Below are 21,398 nucleotides of genomic sequence, written 5' to 3'. Positions count from 1 at the left end.
TAGCATCAATGCATAACACATTCCGAAAGCGAGCATATATCAAATTTAAAATGGATAACCTTAACTGGGTTCAATAATCGGATAAATGGTCAAACAATTTTCATTGCATATGCTTTGGGCCATGCATTTCATTCCTTAAGGATCTGCTTTATTGAATTAACATATCAATGATTTATTTTGATAAGAACAGGGAAGGAAATGAGAGGAAGGAGCAGTGGTGGAGAACACGCCTCTTGCTGCTGCACAAAAATACATATGGCAGGTGACGACACCAATAGCTAACTCCTGGAGAGACCTAAATGGCTTGTCTTGGCACATGTGGGTAAGTACAATGTTTACTAATCTAAAAAATGAGAAAATATTATAAAAATATAAGAAGTAGAAAACCCTAGACAAGTTAAAATACAGAAAAATTTTAAGCAAAGTTATTTGAATCAGGCAATTTTTAAAGTATCAAATAGTAATCTTAATAACTAGGTATAAAGTAATCTAAGCCCAGGACACTAACCATGTCAAAAGGCAGTAGGCAGCCTGACCTCCCCAGAATGCTTTGCCAGAGTTAGTGTTCTCTGATTACACACTTAGGCACCCCTGGTTACAAGAGTACTTGTTCATTATTGATATTATAAAAATAACCATTCTCTAAATGATTACACGTAGTAAATAAAATTAGAACTATACATAAGGATTTGAATAATTGCCATTTCTTTAAGGACCACTTGCAACTTCTTCTGCCTGCTTCACAGACCTGTAAGGCAGAAAGAAAACAAACGAAGATGTGCTTAACGATAGATCTATAGCACAGCATATTAAAAAGAAAGACTGGGATTTTAATGCTTTCCTATACTCCATCTGAACTTTTACAGTGACACTGATCTTAGAGTACTACCTCTATTTACCATATTTTACTGCCATTATATCAATTTCTGGTATCTGTATAAAAGATTTTTTGCATATATAAGGCACAAAAATATCGTGGACTATTAAAATAGATTGGCTCATCTCCAAATATGGTCGATGAGAGATACCTGCAAGGTATGTACACAATTACTCTCCTGGAAGGAATTATGAAACTGAATTTAGAAAACTAGAGCATCATAAGGTGGGTCAGGCTGCCCGTGTCCTACTTCGGCACTGGAACTACTTGTCCATACAGCCTGATTGGAAAGAATTTATTTTTTTCCTAGAAAAATATGACTAGAATGGCAAGGGGATATGTCCACACTTCAAGAATACATTATGTGGAGCTTCAAGATGGCGGAGGAGTAAGACACGGAGATCACCTTCCTCCCCACAAATACATCAGAAATACATCTACACGTGGAACAACTCCTACAGAACACCTACGGAACGCTGGCAGAAGTCCTCAGACCTCCCAAAAGGCAAGAAACTCCCCCATGTACCTGGGTAGGGCAAAAGAAAAAAGAATAAACAGAGACAAAAGGATAGGGACGGGACCTGCACCAGTGGGAGGGAGCCATGAAGGAGGAAAGGTTTCCACACACTAGGAGCCCCTTCGCGGGCAGAGACGGGGGTGGCAGATGGGGGAAGCTTCGGAGCCGCGGAGGAGAGCACAGCAACAGGGGTGCGGAGGGCAAAGTGGGGAGATTCCCGCACAGAGGATAGGTGCCCGCCGGCACTCACCAGCCCGAGAGGCTTGTCTGCTCCCCCGCCGGGGTGGGCGGGGCTGGGAACTGAGCCTCGGGCTTCGGAGGTTGGATCCCAGGGAGAGGACTGGGGTTGGCGGCGTGAACACAGCCTGAAGGGGCTAATGCGCCACAGCTAGCCAGGGGGGAGTCCGGGAAAAAGTCTGGACCTGCCGAAGAGGCAAGAGACTTTTTCTTCCATCTTTGTTTCCTGGTGCGCGAGGAGAGGGGATTAAGAGCGCTGTTTAAAGGAGCTCCAGAGACGGGCGCGAGCCGCGGCTAAAAGCGCGGACCTCAGAGACGGGCACGAGACGCTAAGGCTGCTGCCGCCACCAAGAAGCCTGTGTGTGAGCACAGGTCACTCTCCACACCTCCCCTCCCGGAGCCTGTGCAGCCCGCCACTGCCGGGGTCCCGTGACCCAGGGACAACTTCCCCGGGAGAACGCACGGCGCGACTCAGGCTGGTGCAACATCACGCTGGCCTCTGCCGCCGCAGGCTCGCCCCGCATCCGTACCCCTCCCTCCCCGCTGCCTGAGTGAGCCAGAGACCCCGAATCAGCTGCTCCTTTAACCCCGTCCTGTCTGAGCGAAGAACAGACGCCCTCAGGCGACCTACACGCAGAGGTGGGGCCAAATCCAAAGCTGAGACCCGGGAGCTGTGAGAATAAAGAAGAGAAAGGGAAATCTCTCCCAGCAGCCTCAGGAGCAGCAGATTAAATCTCCACAATCAAATTGATATACCTGCATCTGTGGAATACCTGAATAGACAACGAATCATCCCAGATTGAGGAGGTGGACTTTGGCAGCAACAATATATATATATTTTTTTCCCTTTTTCTCTTTTTGTGAGTGTGTATGTCTATGCTTCTGTGTGAGATTTTGTCTGTATAGCTTTGCTTTTACCATTTGTACTAGGGTTCTGTCTGCCCATTTTTTTGCTTAAAATTTTTTTCTCTTAATAATTATTTCTTATTTTTTATTTTAATAACTTTATTTTATTTTATCTTCTTCTTTCTTTCTTTCCTTCTTCTTTCTTTCTTTTCTCCCTTTTATTCTGAGCCGTGTGGAGGACAGGATCTTGGTGCTCCAGCCAGGAGTCAGTGCTGTGCCTCTGAGGTGGGAGAGCCAAGTTCAGGACACTGGTCCACAAGAGACCTCCCAGCTCCACGTGATATCAAATGGCAAAAATCTCCCAGAGATCTCCACCTCAATGCCAAGACTCAGCTCCACTCAATGACCAGCAAGCACCAGTCCTGGACACCCTATGCCAAACAACTAGCAAGACAGGAACACAACCCCATCCATTAGCACAGAGGCTGCCTAAAATCATAATAAGGCCACAGACACCCCAAAACACACCAACAGACGTGGACCTGCCTACCAGAAAGACAAGATCCAGCCTCATCCACCAGAACACAGGCATTAGTCCTCTCCACCAGGAAGCCTACACAACCCACTGAACCAACCTTAGCCACTGGGGACAGACACCAAAAACAACGGAAACTACGAACCTGCAGCCTGCCAAAAGGAGACCCCAAACACAGTAAGTTAAGCAAAATGAGAAGACAGAGAAACACACAGCAGATGAAGAAGCAAGGCAAAAACCCACCAGACCTAACAAATGAAGAAGAAAAAGGCAGTCTACCTGATAAAGAATTCAGAATAGTGATAGTGAAGATGATCCAAAATCTTAGAAATAGAATGGGTAAAGTACAAGAAACGTTTAACAAGGGCCTAGAAGAACTAAAGAGCAAACAAACAGAAATGAACAACACAATAAATGAAATTAAAAATTCTCTAGAAGGGATCAATAGCAGAATAACTGAGGCAGAAGAACAGAAAAGTGACCTGGAAGATAAAATAGTGGAAATAACTACTGCGGAGCAGAATAAAGAAAAAAGAATGAAAATAATTGAGGACAGTCTCAGGGACATCTGGGACAACATTAAACGTACCAACATTTGAATTATAGGGGTCCCAGAAGAAGAAGAGAAAAAGAAAAGGACTGAGAAAATATTTGAGGAGATTATAGTTGAAAACTTCCCTAATATGGGAAAGGGAATAGTTAATCAAGTCCAGGAAGCACAGAGTCCCATACAGGATAAATCCAAGGAGAAACATGCTGACACATATTTATCAAACTATCAAAAATTAAATACAAAGAACAAATATTAAAAGCAGCAAGGGAAAAACAGCAAGTAACATAAGGGAATCCCCATGAGGTTAACAGCTGATCTTTCAGCAGAAACTCTGCAAGCCAGAAGGGAGTGGCAGGACATATTTAAAGTGATGAAAGGGAAAAACCTACAACCAAGATTACTCTACCCAGAAAGGATCTCATTCAGATTTGACGAGGAATTAAAACCTTTACAGAGAAGCAAAAGCTAAGAGAATTCAGCACCACCAAACCAGCTTTACAACAAATGCTAAAGGAACTTCTCTAGGCAGGAAACACAAGAGAAGGAAAAGACCTACAATAATAAAACCAAAACAATTAATACAATGGTAATAGGAACATATCAATAATTACCTTAAATGTAAATGGATTAAATGCTCCAACCAAAAGACACAGACTGGCTGAATGGATACAAAAACAAGACCCATACATATACTGTCTACAAGAGACCCACTTCAGACCTAGGGACACATACAGACTGAAAGTGAGGGGATGGAAAAAGATATTTCATGGAAATGGAAATCAAAAGAAAGCTGGAGTAGCAATTCTCATATCCGACAAAATAGACTTTAAAATAAAGACTATTACAAGAGACAAAGAAGGACACTACATAACAATCAAGGGATCAATCCAAGAAGAACATATAACAATTGTAAATATTTATGCACCCAACATAGGGGCACCTCCTTACACAAGGCAAATACTAACAGCCATAAAAGGGGAAATCGACAGTAACACAATCATAGTAGGGGACTTTAACACCCCACTTGCACCAATGGACAGATCATCCAAAATGAAAATAAGTAAGGAAACACAAGCTTTAAATGATACATTAAAGAAGATGGACTTAATTGATATTTATAGGACATTCCATCCAAAAATAACAGAATACACTTTCTTCTCAAGTGCTCATGGAACATTCTCCAGGATAGATCACATCTTGGGTCACAAATCAAGCCTTGGTAAACTTAAGAAAATTGAAATACTATCAAGTATCTTTTCCGACCACAATGCTATGAGACTAGATATCAGTTACAGGAAAAAAACTATAAGAAATACAAACACATGGAGGCTAAACAAAACACTACTTAATAACCAAGAGATCACTGAAGAAATCAAAGCGGAATTCAAAAAATACCTAGAAACAAATGAGAATGAAAACACAAAGACCCAAAACCTATGGGATGCAGCAAAAGCAGTTCTAAGGGGGAAGTTTATAGCAATACAAGCCTACCTTAAGAAACAAGAAACATCTCAAATAAACAACCTAATTTTACACCTAAAGCAATTAGAGAAAGAAGAACAAAACATCCCCAAAGTTAGCAGAAGGAAAGAAATCATAAAGATCAGATCAGAAATAAATGAAAAAGAAATGAAGGAAATGATAGCAAAGATCAATAAAACTAAAAGCTGGTTCTTTGAGAAGATAAACAAAATTGATAAACCATTAGCCAGACTTATCAAGAAAAAAGGGAGAAGACTCAAATCAATAGAATTCGAAATGAAAAAGAAGTAACAACTGACAGTTCAGAAAAACAAAGGATCATGAGAGATTACTACAAGGAACTATATGCCAATAAAATGGACAACCTGGAAGAAATGGACAAATTCTTAGAAATGCACAACCTTCCGAGACTGAACCAGGAAGAAATAGAAAATATGAACAGACCAATCACAAGCACTGAAATTGAAACTGTGATAAAAAATCTTCTGACAAACAAAAGCCCAGGACCAGATGGCTTCACAGGCGAATTCTATCAAGCATTTAGAGAAGAGCTAACAACTATCCTTCTGAAACTCTTCCAAAATATACAGAGGGAGGAACACTCCCAAACTCGTTCTACGAGGCCACCCTCACTCTGATACCAAAACCAGACGAAGATGTCACAAAGAAAGAAAACTACAGGCCAATATCACTGATGAACATAGATGCAAAAATCCTCAACAAAATACTAGCAAACAGAATTCAACAGCACATTAAAAGGATGATATACTATGATCAAGTGGGGTTTACCCCAGGAATGCAAGGATTCTTCAATATATGCAAATCAATCAACGTGATACACCATATTAGCAAATTGAAGGAAAAAAACCATATGATCATCTCAATAGATGCAGAGAAAGCTTTTGACAAAATTGAACACCGATTTATGATAAAAACCTTGCAGAAAGTAGGCATAGAGGGAACTTTCCTCAACATAATAAAGGCCATATATGACAAACACACAGCCAACATTGTCCTCAATGGTGAAAAACTGAAACCATTTCCACTAAGATCAGGAACAAGACAAGGTTGCCCACTCTCACCACTATTATTCAACATAGTTTTGGAAGTTTTAGCCACAGCAATCAGAGAAGACAAAGAAATAGAAGGAATCCAAATTGGAAAGAAGTAAAGCTGCCACTTTTTGCAGATGACATGATACTATACATAGAGAATCCTAAAGATGCTACCAGAAAACTACTAGAGCTAATCAATGAATTTGGTAAAGTTGCAGGATACAAAGTTAATGCACAGAAATCTCTTGCATTCCTATACACTAATGACGAAAAATCTGAAAGTGAAATCAAGAAAACACTCCCATTTACCACTGCAACAAAAAGAATAAAATATCTAGGAATAAACCTACCTAAGGAGACAAAAGACCTGTGTGCAGAAAATTATAAGACACTGATGAAAGAAGTTAAAGGTGATACAAATAGATGGAGAGATATAACATGTTCTTGGACTGGAAGAGTTAACATTGTGAAAATGACTCTACTACCCAAAGCAATCTACAGATTCAATGCAATCCCTATCAAAGTACCATTGGAATTTTTCACAGAACTAGAACAAAAAATTTCAAAATTTGTATGGAAACACAAAAGACCTCGAATAGCCTAAGCAATCTTGAGAAAGAAAAGTGGAGCTGGAGGAATCAGGCTCCCTGTCTTCAGACTATACTACAAAGCTACAGTAATCAAGACAGTATGGTACTGGCACAAAAACAGAAATATAGATCAATGGAACAGGATAGAAAGCCCAGAGATAAACCCATGCACATATGGTCACCTTATCTTTGATAAAGGAGGCAAGAATATACAATGGAGAAAAGACAGCCTCTTCAATAAGTGGTGCTGGGAAAACTGGACAGCTAGGTGTAAAAGAATGAAATTAGAACACTCCCTAACACCATACACAAAAATAAACTCAAAATGGATTAAAGACCTAAATGTAAGGCAAGACACCATGAAACTCTTAGAGGAAAACATAGGTAGAACACTCTATGACATAAATCACAGCAAGATCCTTTTTGACCCACCTCCTAGAGAAATGGAAATAGAAATAAAGATAAACAAATGGGATCTAATGAAACTTCAAAGCTGTTGCACAGCAAAGGAAACCATAAACAAGACCAAAAGACAACCCTCAGAATGGGAGAAAATATTTGCAAATGAAGCAACTGACACAGGATTAATCTCCAAAACATACAAGCAATGCATGCAGCTGAATATCAAAAAAACAAACAACCCAATCCAAAAATGGGGAGAAGACCTAAACAGACATTTCTCCAAAGAAGATATACAGATTGCCAACAAACACATGAAAGAATGCTCAACATCATTAATCATTAGAGAAATGCAAATCAAAACTACAATGAGATTTGCACACCGTTCAGAATGGCCATCATCAAAAAATCTACAAACAATAAATGCTGGAGAGGGTGTGGAGAAAAGGGAACCCTCTTGCACTGTTGGTGGCAATGTAAATTGATACAGCCACTATGGAGAACAGTATGGAGGTTCCTTAAGAAACTAAAAATAGAACTACCATATGACCTAGCAATCCCACTACTAGGCATATACCCTGAGAAAATCAAATAATTCAAAAAGAGTCATGTACCAAAATGTTCATTGCATCTGTATTTACAATAGCCAGGACATGGAAGCAACCTAAGTGTCCATCAACCCATGAATGGATAAAGAAGAAGTGGCACATATATACAATGGAATATTACTCAGCCATAAAAAGGAGCGAAAATGAATTATTTGTAGTGAGGTGGATGGACCTAGAGACTGTCATACAGAGTGAAGTAAATAAGAAAGAGAAAAACAATACTGTATGCTAACACATATGGAATCTACAAAAAGAGAAAAGAAAAATAAATGTTCAGAAGAACGTAGGGGCAAGACAGGAGTAAAGATGTAGACCTACTAGAGAATGGACTTGAGGATATGGGGAGGGGGAAGGGTAAGCTGAGACAAAGTGAGAGAGTGGCATGGACATATATACACTACCAAACGTAAAATAGATAGCTAGTGGGAAGCAGCCGCATAGCACAGGGATATCAGCTCGGTGGTTTGTGACCACCTAGAGGGGTGGGATAGGGAGGGTGGGAGGGAGGGAGATGCAAGAGGGAAGAGACATGGGGACACATGTATATGTATAACTGATTTACTTTGTTATAAAGCAGAAACTAACACACCATTGTAAAGCAATTATACTCCAATAAAGATGTTAAAAAAAAAAAGAATACGTTATGTTTTTTTTTTTCTGCTTGGTACCTGAGTTATATTTAATATTTCTGATTCACACACTAGACCATAAACACATTGAAAGAAGAATATCAATTTCTGAATGACTCCCAGGACCTGAAAGAATCCTCAATAAGTAGTTGTTTGATGGAAGAGAGAGAAAGGAGGAAGGGAGGGAGTTGGGTTATGTGTGCACATACTTTCCCCTTCTCTGGAAAGCTCTACTTATCCCAACCAACTCTGCCAACTCCTCTCTCTCACTTACTCCTTTAGGTCTTAAATATCACTTTCTCAGGGCCCTTTGACCAGTAGTCAAGCTAGGATCCCCCTGCTTCATGCACTTATTTCAACCTAATGCTTATATAATGATAATCATCATTATGGCATGTAAGTAATATGTAATGTGTGACTTCATCATCTAGTAAGCTTCTGTCACCTGTGACAGTGATGTGTCTTTCTCTGGCATAGTTCCTGATTCACTGGAGGCCTTTATTTAATATAAACCACATGAATGATTTACTCATTTGGATCTCTTAAGTCTGAAGGGCAATATGCCTGTATGTCATGCGAAGAACATTTGAAGGACTCAGAAAGAGAACCACATGATCTTTGCATTCCTGCAATGGTACAGTTATTACGTAGAAGAGGGATACAATTTTTGCTTGTGATACAAAAAAAAAAAAAAAAAAAAAAAAAAAAAACAGAACTAGAAAGAAGGAAGCTATGAGGATTCAGATTTTGGAGCAAAATAGGAGAGTAATTTCTTTTAAAGTAGCTTTTAAACATTTTGTACAACATAAGAAATTCATGTGTTTTTTGTTTGTTTGTTTTTGGTCACCATGCTGTACATTACATCCCCAGGACTTATCTTACAACTGGAAGTTTGTACCTTTTGACCACCTTCATTCATTTTGCCCACCTCCTGCCTCTGGAAACCACCAATCAGTTCTCTGTATCTATGAGCTTGGTGTTTTGTTTAGATTCCATGTATAAGTGAGATCATATGGTATTTGTTTTTCTCTGTCTGAGTAATTTAACTTAGTGTAATGGCCTCAAGTTCTGTCCATATTGTTGCAAATGGCAAGATTTCATTATTTTTTATGGTTAAATAATATTCCATTGTGTGTGTGTGTGTGTACCACATTTTATTTATTTATTCATCCATTGATGGACACTTAGGTTTTTCTGTATCTTGGCTATTGTAAATAATGCTGCAATGAACATGGGGGTGCAGATAGCTTTTCAAAACATTTTTTTTAACCATCCAGACAGTATTCTGCAGATGTAAATACAGTTGACCTTTGAACAAGATGGGTTTGAACTGCGCAGGTCCACTTACATGTAGATTTTTTCCCATAAATACACACTACAGTATTACACAATCCACAGTTGATTGACTCCACAGATGTGAAACCTCAGATACGGAGGGTTGACTGTGAAGTTATATGCGGATTTTCAACTATGTAGAGAATCGTTGCCCTAACACCCACATTGTTCAAGAATCATCTGTATATGATTGTGTATGTGTCTATGCATTATATATAACAAAAAAAGAATTGTATCTAGTATACTGTCTTGTGACTCACTTTTTTATGTAACAATATTGTAAAAACTTTCCACATCAAAGTATATATCGATATAGATAGATGGATTTAGTTAATATCAGTACAAATCTATGTATATATCGAGTTAGTATATATCTTATTCATTATAACAGATGCACATTATTCCATTATAAAGATTGCTGTAATTTTTAAAAATCAATCCTCTTTTTTGGCCATTAGGTTGTTTCCATTTTTTACATTTCCCAAGTTTTATTATAAATCAGTTTCCAAGTTTTATTATAAAACATATGCAATGAGCATAATAATATTCTGATAACTACACAGCATTGAGGAAATTATTTCTTTAGGTGATTTCTTAATACAAAATGATTGGGTCACTGAGCAACTAGAGCAGAACACAGGAGGTGGTGTACTTGCATTACTCAAGGTGCCCATACAGAAGCTAGTGAACTGTTTGGTGGGGATATTGCAGAGAAGAGACGAGCGTGAGATGGGAAGAGAAGTAGATAGTTCTCAAATTCTTTCTTATTTTGATATTGTATGATTCTATGAGTGCTAAGGGCACACTCGACCCTTTACTTCCCTCTGTAACATGCTTGAGAGAAGATACTGAGAATTGTTCATATTTATATATCCAGCCGATAGAGTAACCTCATGTCCACGGATGTGAAATTGTTTTGAGATGCTGTATCTCTAAGATATATTTAATGGTGTCATAGAGTCCATGGTCTGCACAAAGGGGGGTATATGTTCTCATCTCACGTGTATCTAAAAGTAATTTTCCTGCTAGGAAGAAGGGGTTTGAAATCTTCCTCCCACTTCCTCAGCACCAGAGACTACAGACTCGATGAGGAGCATGAGATCCATGAAAATCACAAAAACAAAGAGAAAACATCATGCAGAGCAGTTGGAGGAAAATCTTTTTCTCATGATAGGTCACGAGGACTATGTATTTTTTAAAAATCTGAACTTCAAGTAGTTGCAAGTGGTGCCCATCATTACCTGACACTGACATTAAGTGCCCTGAGCAAACATACCAGAGTAGACCAGTGCAGGACAAGAAGAGCATGGAACACAAAGAAGAAGATCAGCAGAACCTGCACAATGAAAGAGAAAGAGGTCATATGCTGGACCGGGAAAAAAAGTCCATTACACACAATTCCCTTGCAGTGTGACCAATTTCTAATGAGGATTAACTGAAATTAATATCGAAACTACATTCAGAGTATATAGTGACTGCAATGACACACCAGTTAACTGTTTAATAGTGTGTATGTTCTCATTTCATAATTCAGTCATTTTCAATTTAAACTTTTTCTGATCTTAAATAAAAACTAGGGCAAAATGCCCCTCCAGATAGCATTTTGAATATATACGTGGATTGCAGGAAGATCCCATCTAAATCACAGTCATAGTTTTTACGTCCAGCATGGGTTTGGCAGGAAAGTCATGCTCTACAGACTGCTACCATAACACAGAATATTCAGGATTGGATATATACATGTCACATATTGTGATGCTATAACATTAGTAATTGAACGTAATTGTCACAAAATTATTATGAGATTTGCATGAAGTAGTGCATATTTACATGTATACCCTATACATATATATATATATATATATATATATATATATATATTTTTTTTTTTTTTTTGCGGTACACGGGCCTTTCACTGTTGTGGCCTCTCCCGTTGTGGAGCACAGGCTCTGGATGTGCAGGCTCAGCAGCCATGGCTCACGGTCCCAGCCGCTCCGCGGCATGTGGGATCTTCCTGGACCGGGGCACGAACCCGTGTCCCCTGCATCGGCAGGCGGACTCTCAACCACTGCGCCACCAGGGAAGCCCCTACCCTATATTTTTAATGCTTGGCACATATTATTAAACACTAAATGTAATTCCTCTGAATGCATCCCTGAGGCAGAAGAGCAGTGCCTAGTAGGACAAGGGGACATGAGTATTCTAGTTAAAAAGAGCGGGGAAATAAAACAGAAGATCAAAGAAAGTGAAATAAGGGCATCAAGGGAGATAAACCTTCACATTTCTTGAAGAGAAAGGAAATAGATTAAGCCCAAGTTTTCCAAAGCAGATCTTGGAACACTAGTCCTGCAAGCTGTTAACATAGATGATCCACAAACAAATGGTTCCTTGATCAAAGACTTTTCAACAGCAATATACCATGGGCCTTTTGGAGGATCAAAATACACACCAGCATATTAAAGGCTCTTAGAAGTCTTATAATAAAGAGAATTATTTTACCTGATATTCATCAAAGTTATTTGATATTCGATTTTTATATAACTCACTTTTAAACATTCTACAATGGTAAATACTGCTTCAGCTAGAGTAAAGAGGCATGACAATGCAATGGCTGTTTCACAAAAATTAGAAGCAAGATATAAAAGCATGGGTTTTGTACTCAGATTGACCTGAGTTCAAATTCTGACTCAACCCCTTCTCATACACATGACCTTGAGCAAGTTAGCATCACTCAGCATCCTCCACAGAGGAGAGTTATAAAGGGAAACACCTTTGCAAGTATCATTAAGCATTTGGTATTTGACAGTTTTAGAAAATTCAAATTTAGATGAATAAGAACTACAAAAACATTTAGATTCAAGGTGGTGATTTTATATGTAAAGTAGATGCTGAATAAAGTTGGAGAACTTGGTAAAATTTTAGAAATCTTACACATAGAGGGGCTTTGAATAAAATAATGATGTATTCACATTTGAATGTCCTTTACCACCCAAAGATATTAGAGGTTCTGGCAAGAGAGCAGTTGAATTAATGCTCTATATTAGTGGTTCCCTTAAATTTTAAGTGTATCAGAATCACCTTGAGGGCTTTTAAAACAGATTGTTACTTCCCTGGTGGCACAGTGGTTAAGAATCTGCCTTCCAATGCAGGGGACACAGGTTTGATCCGTGGTCCGGGAAGATCCCACATGCCGCGGAGCAACTAAGCCCGTGCGCCACAACTACTGAGCCTGCGCTCTAAAGCCGGCAAGCCACGGCTACTGAGCCCATGAGCCACAACTACTGAAGCCCACGCACCTAGAGCCCATGCTCCGCAACAAGAGAAGCCACCGCAATGAGAAGCTCGTGCACCACAACAAAGAATAGCGCCTGCTCGCCATAACTAGAGAAAGCCCGTGCACAGCAAGGAAGACCCGACACAGCAAAAAATAAATAAATTTATGAAAAACAAAAAGAAAAAGCACAGATTTCTGGAGTCCACTATTAGAGTTTCTGACTGAGTAGATGTCGGATGGGGCCAAGGAAACTGCATTTCTTACAAGTTCCCAAGAGATGAACATCACTGTTCTATGTAGCACGGACTTTAGGTTGAAGAATGAAGCCAGCTGTGGTCTGGTATACTTGAAGAAAAAGGAGTAGTGAAGTGTCTGGGTACCAAAGGAAGACTGAAGTGTGGGTTTAGTGGGAAATAGAGAATCTGAAAAGTAGAAGGTTTGGGTAGATTGTAGATTATAGTAATCTAAGGTCTTAGAGTAGGATGCTACTTCACATTTGATAAGAAAAAAAATTACACTTCCTTAGAAGAGCACTAGACTTGAGAGGGCCAAGGAATTTTAATGGTAGGACATTGGATAAATAACCCAAATGAAAGTTAAAATTTCCTAATGATAAGAGTGTGGTAGAGAGGAAACCAATGAACCAAATGTCAGCACCCCACATGAAAAAACAGCAGTGACTGATGAGATTATAGTGACAAGGAAAGACACAGGACAACAGGACAAATGACATAAGCCTAAAAAGAAGGAGAATTTCAGGTAGAATATTAATGTTATCTCATGGTGCTTGACGCATAGCAACTGAAAAGAGCAGCTTTCCCTGGTGAAGGCTAAAAGGGAAGCAATGTCTTCTAGGAACCATTTCAAATAAGGCAAAAAAGGCATGGAGAGTGTTCTTTGAATAGCACTGAAGAATGATCAGTTTGCAAATCAAATTCCTTTTCCATAGGCCACAGTGGAAAGATCTGGGAAATATGTCAACAGTGGTTAAGAATACAAATACATGAGAAGATTTTATTTTGATAGGGGCGGTGGGGCAAGGCAGAGTAGCCAAGGACAACAGGAATTAGAGACAGAAGTAACCAATTTCAAGTTTCTGAACTGAACTTTGGCATAACGTTCTTGTATGGCAATTGACGTAGGTGTCCAGCCTTAGTGAAGCAGGACTGCCCGTACAGGGGGTAGCCCATTATTTCCCATAATTGTGGGAATGTAAGAAATGAAGCAGCTTTGGTGGGGGAAAGAGCATGCAACAAGATAGTAGCCATAAAGTCTAGATAAATAATGTCTTAATAAAGATAATAGTTTTGTTTACAGATTAGAACCCTTTTCTTTCTTCCTGAGTGGTTTATTCAGTGAAAAACGGCAACACAAAATCGCCTGAGGCAGCGCATCACACATACATGTGTGGGGACTGATGTAAATGCTGCATGAAGGCACCATGTTCATTTTAACTCTGATGGAACCGTGGTTACTACAGAGGAACAACACACTCAGCATATTCAACGTCGTTGAAGGTACCGTGTTTTGCTGTGTATACTAATAAATCATTTATTATACACATTTGTCTATGTTTGAGAGACATCATGGGCTCTGAATAATCAGAAGAGGAGACTGAGGCTTGGCCGCTGCTCAAGTAATCTTCGAGTCACTTAACCAGTTTGAACTAAATTAATTAATTCATTCATTCATTTAGTAAATATTTATTAAGTAAATACTGAATGTATAAATATTTATTAATAAATATGTGTTGAACACTTACAGTGTAAAATAAGAATAGTAAGACTAAATTTTCGCTAACAGCTTAATTTTTGGAATTAAATATGTGGAAGCAATTTATAAATTATAAAGCCTTATATGACTAGCAGAAACTTTCAGAACATCATTTTAAATGTTAACAAATGGATAAACCTTTATGTACTAATATGAAGGGGAGTCATGTATAATTTATGCTTATGAATATAAAAAAAGCTATGCTTTTGGTCTGAAGAATGTTTAATTATACTAAAGTTGATATAGAGTTTCGGGATATTTAGTCAACATTTCAAAACAAGTCATTTTGAAGAAATCTGGCAGCATGCTTTGAACAGTTGTTCTATTTTTAATAGCATACTATGGGATTGAAAACATGCTTAATGTAATTACTAAATGTTATTTATTTTATTCTGTCAAAATTTTAATTTTTATGTTTATCATATATGCCGCCTTTAATTTTCTGGATGACTTTGCCTATAGATAATAATTTGGAGCACAGTGTAAAGATAAGTAAATCAAATTGAAGTTTATATTAAAAGCAGATTTCCTACCCAAATGTATTACTGCTTGTTTCTTTATATGTCACTTTTTCTTATTTTCATGTTTTATAGTGTTTTCTTTATGATACAAATTCTTTCAGTGCTCAGTGAAATAATTCCTTTCTTGATACTATATATACATACACTCCCTCCCCCTCCCTCCTTTTTTAAGCTTTTAGAAATGCAATGACATTTCAGAGTAGAACATATGGCTTTGGATTAAGCTAGAATTAAATTGCACTTACTAATTGTATCTCCTTGGGAAGAGGTTTTTAACAAATCTGAGTTTGTAAAATCAGTAACACCACCTACACATCAAGTTGTCACAAGAATGAAAGGAGATACTACATAGCACATAACAACAAAAATGTAATAAATGTCAGTCCTCTTCCATTCTCTCCTTTTTTAGAGATACGTATGTTTCTATATAAGCCTTAAAATGTCAATTACTCATAGTAGGCTTTAAGGAGAAACTGAATGCTGTAATTCTAAATATATCCCCCAAGTAGACTTTGTAGTTTTATTTATGTTAGGCTACGTGTCAATTTTCCCAATTTATTATTAAATTATATATATATTAGAATACATGCTAATTCTCTCAGTGAAAAAGATTTATTATGCCACATTTTTGAAATTCTGAGCTTAGAACTCCTAGTCTATCTTCATATACCTTCTTTATTATGCCTACACAAATAGTTTCTTGAGCTACAGTGTCTATTTTCAGGCTAGGATTTCTTGCCAGATCCTAATAAGAAATATTCCACTACCTCCTAAGAAATTATGCCAGTAAACTTTTAGCCTAGCAGAGACAATGAAAATATAACATCTTCTGGAAGGAATAGTTCATTCACTGGTTTTTTAAAATTTAGTTTGAGAAAAGTAAGCACAAGTCTGAAGTAGCAAGAAAAAGAAGAATGAAATAATAAGGTAGGTTGTGATCAAAGATCATATGGCTGCAGGTATCCCAATTAGTAAACATGAGATGACCTCTTACAGCCTGGGATAATATATAAGAGCATTGCATAAGACAGTCATACCACCCATGAGCCCACCCAAGGGAGTGGTCACTCTTTTTGCCCCAAATTAGGGTTATAAAATCCTTCTCTCTTCTGCAATGTCATGGCATATTAAAGGCAACAAGTTGAATGTAAAAGACATAGAATACTTAAGAAAAACAGAAAAATGAGTTGTAGCTTCACAGGTGAAAAGATAAAGCATTCCTGGTTAGTAAGTAAAAGGCAAAAAGTATTTGGCAGAGAACCTTGGCGGAGAGCATTCTCCTTTATTCCCATGTAGTTAATGTATCTCTGAGAGTTAAAATCTGAGAATTGAACAATTATAGATGCACCTGAGCGTCAGCCCTTTCTCTGCAATTTATTAGCCTGGGGACCACAGGGAAGAAATAGGACCTTAAATGCATCTCCTGACTCCTAGTTTTTTTCCCACTCCATCATAGCATTTAAAAAGAGGAAATTAGACTCCCGCTGAGAATATTAAGTGAATATTAAGTGTGTGTTCACAATAAAAAAAATGAGTCCATTAGTAAATTGAAGTGAGAACCTAGCAAGTGCTAGGAAGAAATTCCATGCAGGAGTAAGAACAACCTCATTAAAAAGAACATCAGTAATGGAAGATAGAAACCTAACAGTAAGTGAGAGACAAAAGTCATTGTGGGACAGAAGACACATTAATATTGTCATTAATTTTTTTAAATAGATAGCAACCATTTCATATGATATATGCTTAGCCTAAAAGTAAAAACTTAGAATTAACTAATATTTACCAAGCATATACTATGTATCTGGCAATATGTTTATATTAATATAAGTATTAATATAATATTAATATTTTCTCACTCTATGAAAACAAAATGCAATAATCTAAAAATGTTTCATTCTAGTCTGTATTTCTGATGCCACAACCTAATACCATTAAAATCTTGGGAATTCCAAGTATAATGTAGCCTGACACTTTGACATAATTGTCTATTAACTCACTTTGGTCTTTCTGTTATCTACAGTCCGCTGCTCCTCTACGCAGTTCTTCTACTTCACTTGATAGGGTGTTAGTCCTTATCTTGGGACTGGTAAATAATCATCTGTGGTACCCTCACACCACTGCCTCAAGCACTGTGCACATACAAATCTTGGGAGACTGCCTGGAAAGAAATGACCTGATGTTTGGTTAAGGAGAACAAAGGTTTTTCTTCAAGGTGAAAAGCCTGGCCAAATCCTTGGTGGACAGCAGAATCCCACCGCCCCACTCACTGCTCTAAGCACTTTGGTTCTCAAGAGTCACAGCGTAAACTGCGTCACACCCTGGAAAGGGAAATGAAGGGAGGTATTAGTGAAAGATGAGGCAATGGAGGTAAACATCACTGGATCCAAAGAAGAGCTCTTGGTTCTACTCCCGCCTCTGCTACTAACTGGGTGACATGGCAAGCCCACAATCTCTTAGAGCATCCATTTCTTCTTCACTAAATTGAAAGTGTTAAGGTTGAGAGGGTTAGATTAGTTTAGCACTTCCTAAAATCCCAGAATACTTGTTCTTCCAGCAGTTAATAGGCATTCTGCAAATTATAGGCATTCTAGAAAATAGGCATTAATGGGCATTCTGCAAAAAGGACTTAAGTAAATATGAAAAAAAATACCTGGGATAAACACAATCAAGCAGATCTTGTTGCTGTCAGGCTACCCAGTGACTTTACTATGTAAATATTTTAGATGAGACTCTATAGTGTTTTTTCAAGTCAACAATGAACAATATTTTCCCCCATTTGAAGCCAGGTTGCTGATTACACTTGATCTGTTCACTTAAAATTATAGAGCTGCCTTGCTCCTCTTGAAAAGGGATGTCAATGGTATGTCTTACAATTGAGAGCCTCTCAAATACAGTGATATGTAGAATTTCTCAAAACTTATTTTACCACAAATTTGTTTTTAATAGCTTCTCATGAGACAGGACTTTAAGAAGCCGATAGTGTCCAATTTTGTAACCTATTATGAAGATAACATACTCCCGTTCCTCAAACAAAGAGAAAACTAGGCTGATAAAATCAAGAAAAATAGGGGAGGAGAAGCACTTCTGGAATGCAGGTATAGAGATCTCAAAAAATGTGCTCCTCTATAAATGCAATGAGAATACAACATGAGCAAGAATCACTAAAATCAACTTTTTCAGAACTCTGGAAATTTATCGAAGGCTTGCAACAATCCATAGAACATTTATTAAAGAAAAGCAGTTGAATCTCAATAGAAACAATGACTATGTAGGGTTTTATTTTACCCAGCATTAATATCCTTCTCTCCTGCTCTGTGGGAGCCTTGAAAATCAGCATCCTCACAATGATGGTAGCTATGAAACAAACAGCCTATGATCCACTAGAGGGGGTAGAACAGGTTTAGAGTTTCCCCAAATATCTAGAGAGTTGTCACTATTTGACCTATATGGAGGCTGCCTGGAAATGCCTCACTTGAATGTTTTTTGTTTGTTTGTTTGACCTGAATTCGAGCTCACTCAGTGAGATACCCTGTCCATATAACATTTGTCAAAAACAATCAGGGGCTATAGTTTTAAACAGCAGCTTCCTGAGGCAAACAAAAGGCTTACCAAAATATTTTTTTTTAAATACAGTAAGTGATATGTGCATAGGAGGCTTTCAAAAGCTCTGACACAGGCGTGTAGATTTAGAAATGCCACACAGATGTGCAGTGCTATGCACCTGCTCAGGAAAGACCCGATACGGATCTACCTCTCACCTCTGATTGACTTAGAAGGTCTGTTTAAGCAGAGTTGTAAACTTCTGGAGTGCTCATGGCATGCCTTAATACTTTGTCCAGTCATTAGCTAACAACTAAGCTACTGAGCAAAGACTTCAGTATCTGTGTACAACAAATTATATAGACTTTACAGAATTAGTTTAGGAAAGTTAGTAAACAAAAAGTAGCAAGAACAATAAGAAAAAACAGCAGCAACAACAAACCCTGGAGGGTGGGGATGGTCCAATCTCCAGAGTGGCCACATTATATTATATTAAATGTACAGTTTTCAACAACAACAAAAAAATGACATGATTTATAAATCATGATATCACAATAAATGTGAAAGTATGGCCCATAAATGGGGGGAAGAAGGCAGTCAAAAGAAATTCTCCCGGAGGAAGTCCAGATGATGGAATTTCTAGACAAAGACTTTTAATCAACTAATAGAAATATAGCCAAAGAACTAAAGGAAGTCATGTAAAAATAGATTAAAGTATAAGAATAAGCTCTCACCAAATGGAGACTATGACAAAGAGATACAAATTATAAAAGGAAAAAAATAGAAATTCTGGAATTATAATGAAAAATTCCCTAGAGGGGCTCACCAACAGATTTGAGCTGGCATAAGAAAAAATCAAAGAGATTAAGATAGGTCAATCCAAATCCAGCCTGAAGAACACACACACACACACACACACACACACACAAACACACACACACTCACACACAGAGAAGAAAAATGAACAGTTCCTCAGAGGCCCTGTGGGACACCAGCAAGCATACCAAATACAACACATGTAATTGGAGCCCCCAAAGTAGAGGTAAGAAAAAAAGGGGCAGAAAGAATATTTGAGGAAATAATGGCTGAAAACTTCACACATTTTATGAAAACATTAACCTACATATCCAAGAAGCTCAAAAAACCCCAGTGGGATAAACTCAATGAAATCCACACCTACATGTCACTTTATCAAAAGACAAAGACCAGAAAAGAATCTTTAAAGCAGAGAGAAAACAACATATCATATACAAAGGGTCTTCAATAATGGTAGTGGCTAACATCTTAAGAGAAACTATAGAGGCCAGAAGTCATCTGGATGACATATTCCTTGAATGCAGGCAAGAATTAGTGACTTGCTTCCAAAGAACTGTATAAAAAGGTGGGTTAAAAGTAACTTTACAATGGAGAAGCCAGAAAACTCTACCTTAGCCTGGTGATGTAGGGTAACATTACATTAATTGCACATATTCTCCAATATTAAATGATGAGGGTGTTTCACCTTCTTGGTCTTTTTCCCCAAAATACATAACCACAGTCTAATCATGAGAAAACTATTAGACAAATCCCAATCGAGGGACATTCTACAAAATTCCTGAGGAATACAATTCCTCAAAAGGTTCAAGGTCATGGAAAATAAGGAAAGACTGAGAGACAGTTACAGACTAGCAGGGATTAAGGAAACATGAGTAAATAAAGTCTGAGGGTCAGTTAACAGTAGTATTGGTTTATTAGTTTTGTAAATTTACCAATGCAATGTGACATGTTAACCATAAGGGAAACTGTGTGAAGGGAGTATGGAAATTCTCTGTATTATTTTTGCAAGTTTTCTGGAATTCTAAATTATTCTAAACTAAAAAGTTTATTGTTTTTAAATCCTCTAACAGAATAAAAAATTAATGTAGATCTTGTATCATGCTTTTGTAAGAGATAAATATGAACTTTGAAAATTCTAAATTAGCATTAACACAAAAATATATACAGAAGGAAAGGACATTTTAATATAACCTCCTACTAAATTACATGATATTACTATCAAAATTAGTACTAAGTGCTCAAGCAAAGTTGCCAAATTTCACCTTTAATATTAACTTCTGTTAATTCAAAATATATTTAATGAAGCTGACCAATTTTTACTATAATTTTTTGTTCCTAATAATATAGGTAGTTTAAGTTGGGACCCAACCATCAAAGTACAAACCTGAGAATTTGATTTCTGATGAATACATTTATATTTTTCATCCAAACCTTAGAACAGATAGTAAACTTCCTTGTTGTTTTCCACAGCTGGAAAGTACAGGTATTTTGTTTCCCTTTTCATACCGGAGGCAGCTTTTCCAGGTATCAGGCTTTATACAACATCATCATACAAGCTCCCCTGTCTTAAGCAGACCCAAGGCCAAATCAGCAGTTTTTATATACAGTAAGACCTCAGACCCCACGGCCTAAGACCTACATCCAAATCTTAGGTCTCAATGAGTCACCACAGCATTAGCTCCCACTTACTCTGGCTCTTGTTTCTTTATTTCGGGCATCTCTGCTGTTTTGTTTGTTTGGTTTTTCATTTGTTTGCTTGTTTTTGCTTCGCTTATTCATGTTTAAAAATCCAAAATGTAGTTAGAGGGTGC

The 21,398-nt window shown here is 37.8% G+C and overlaps 1 protein-coding gene across 1 annotated transcript in view; it reads right to left on the bottom strand.

The window, feature by feature from the left end:
• Window positions 1–708: 708 nt before the first annotated feature.
• LOC308630061 (uncharacterized protein C8orf34 homolog) overlaps window positions 709–21,398 on the bottom strand; it is a gene marked incomplete at both ends in the record, with an annotated part of 332,109 nt that continues 311,419 nt past the window's right edge. The window contains 2 exon segments of the mRNA XM_081258441.1: window positions 709–748; window positions 10,936–10,999. Coding sequence (XP_081114567.1) covers window positions 709–748; window positions 10,936–10,999 — 104 coding nt within the window.

This window comes from Mesoplodon bidens (genome assembly GCF_964165515.1).
Source record: "Mesoplodon bidens genome assembly, chromosome: 16".
In the NCBI taxonomy this organism is placed as follows: Eukaryota; Metazoa; Chordata; class Mammalia; order Artiodactyla; family Ziphiidae; genus Mesoplodon; species Mesoplodon bidens.
This window is presented reverse-complemented; position numbering and strand designations above follow the sequence as displayed.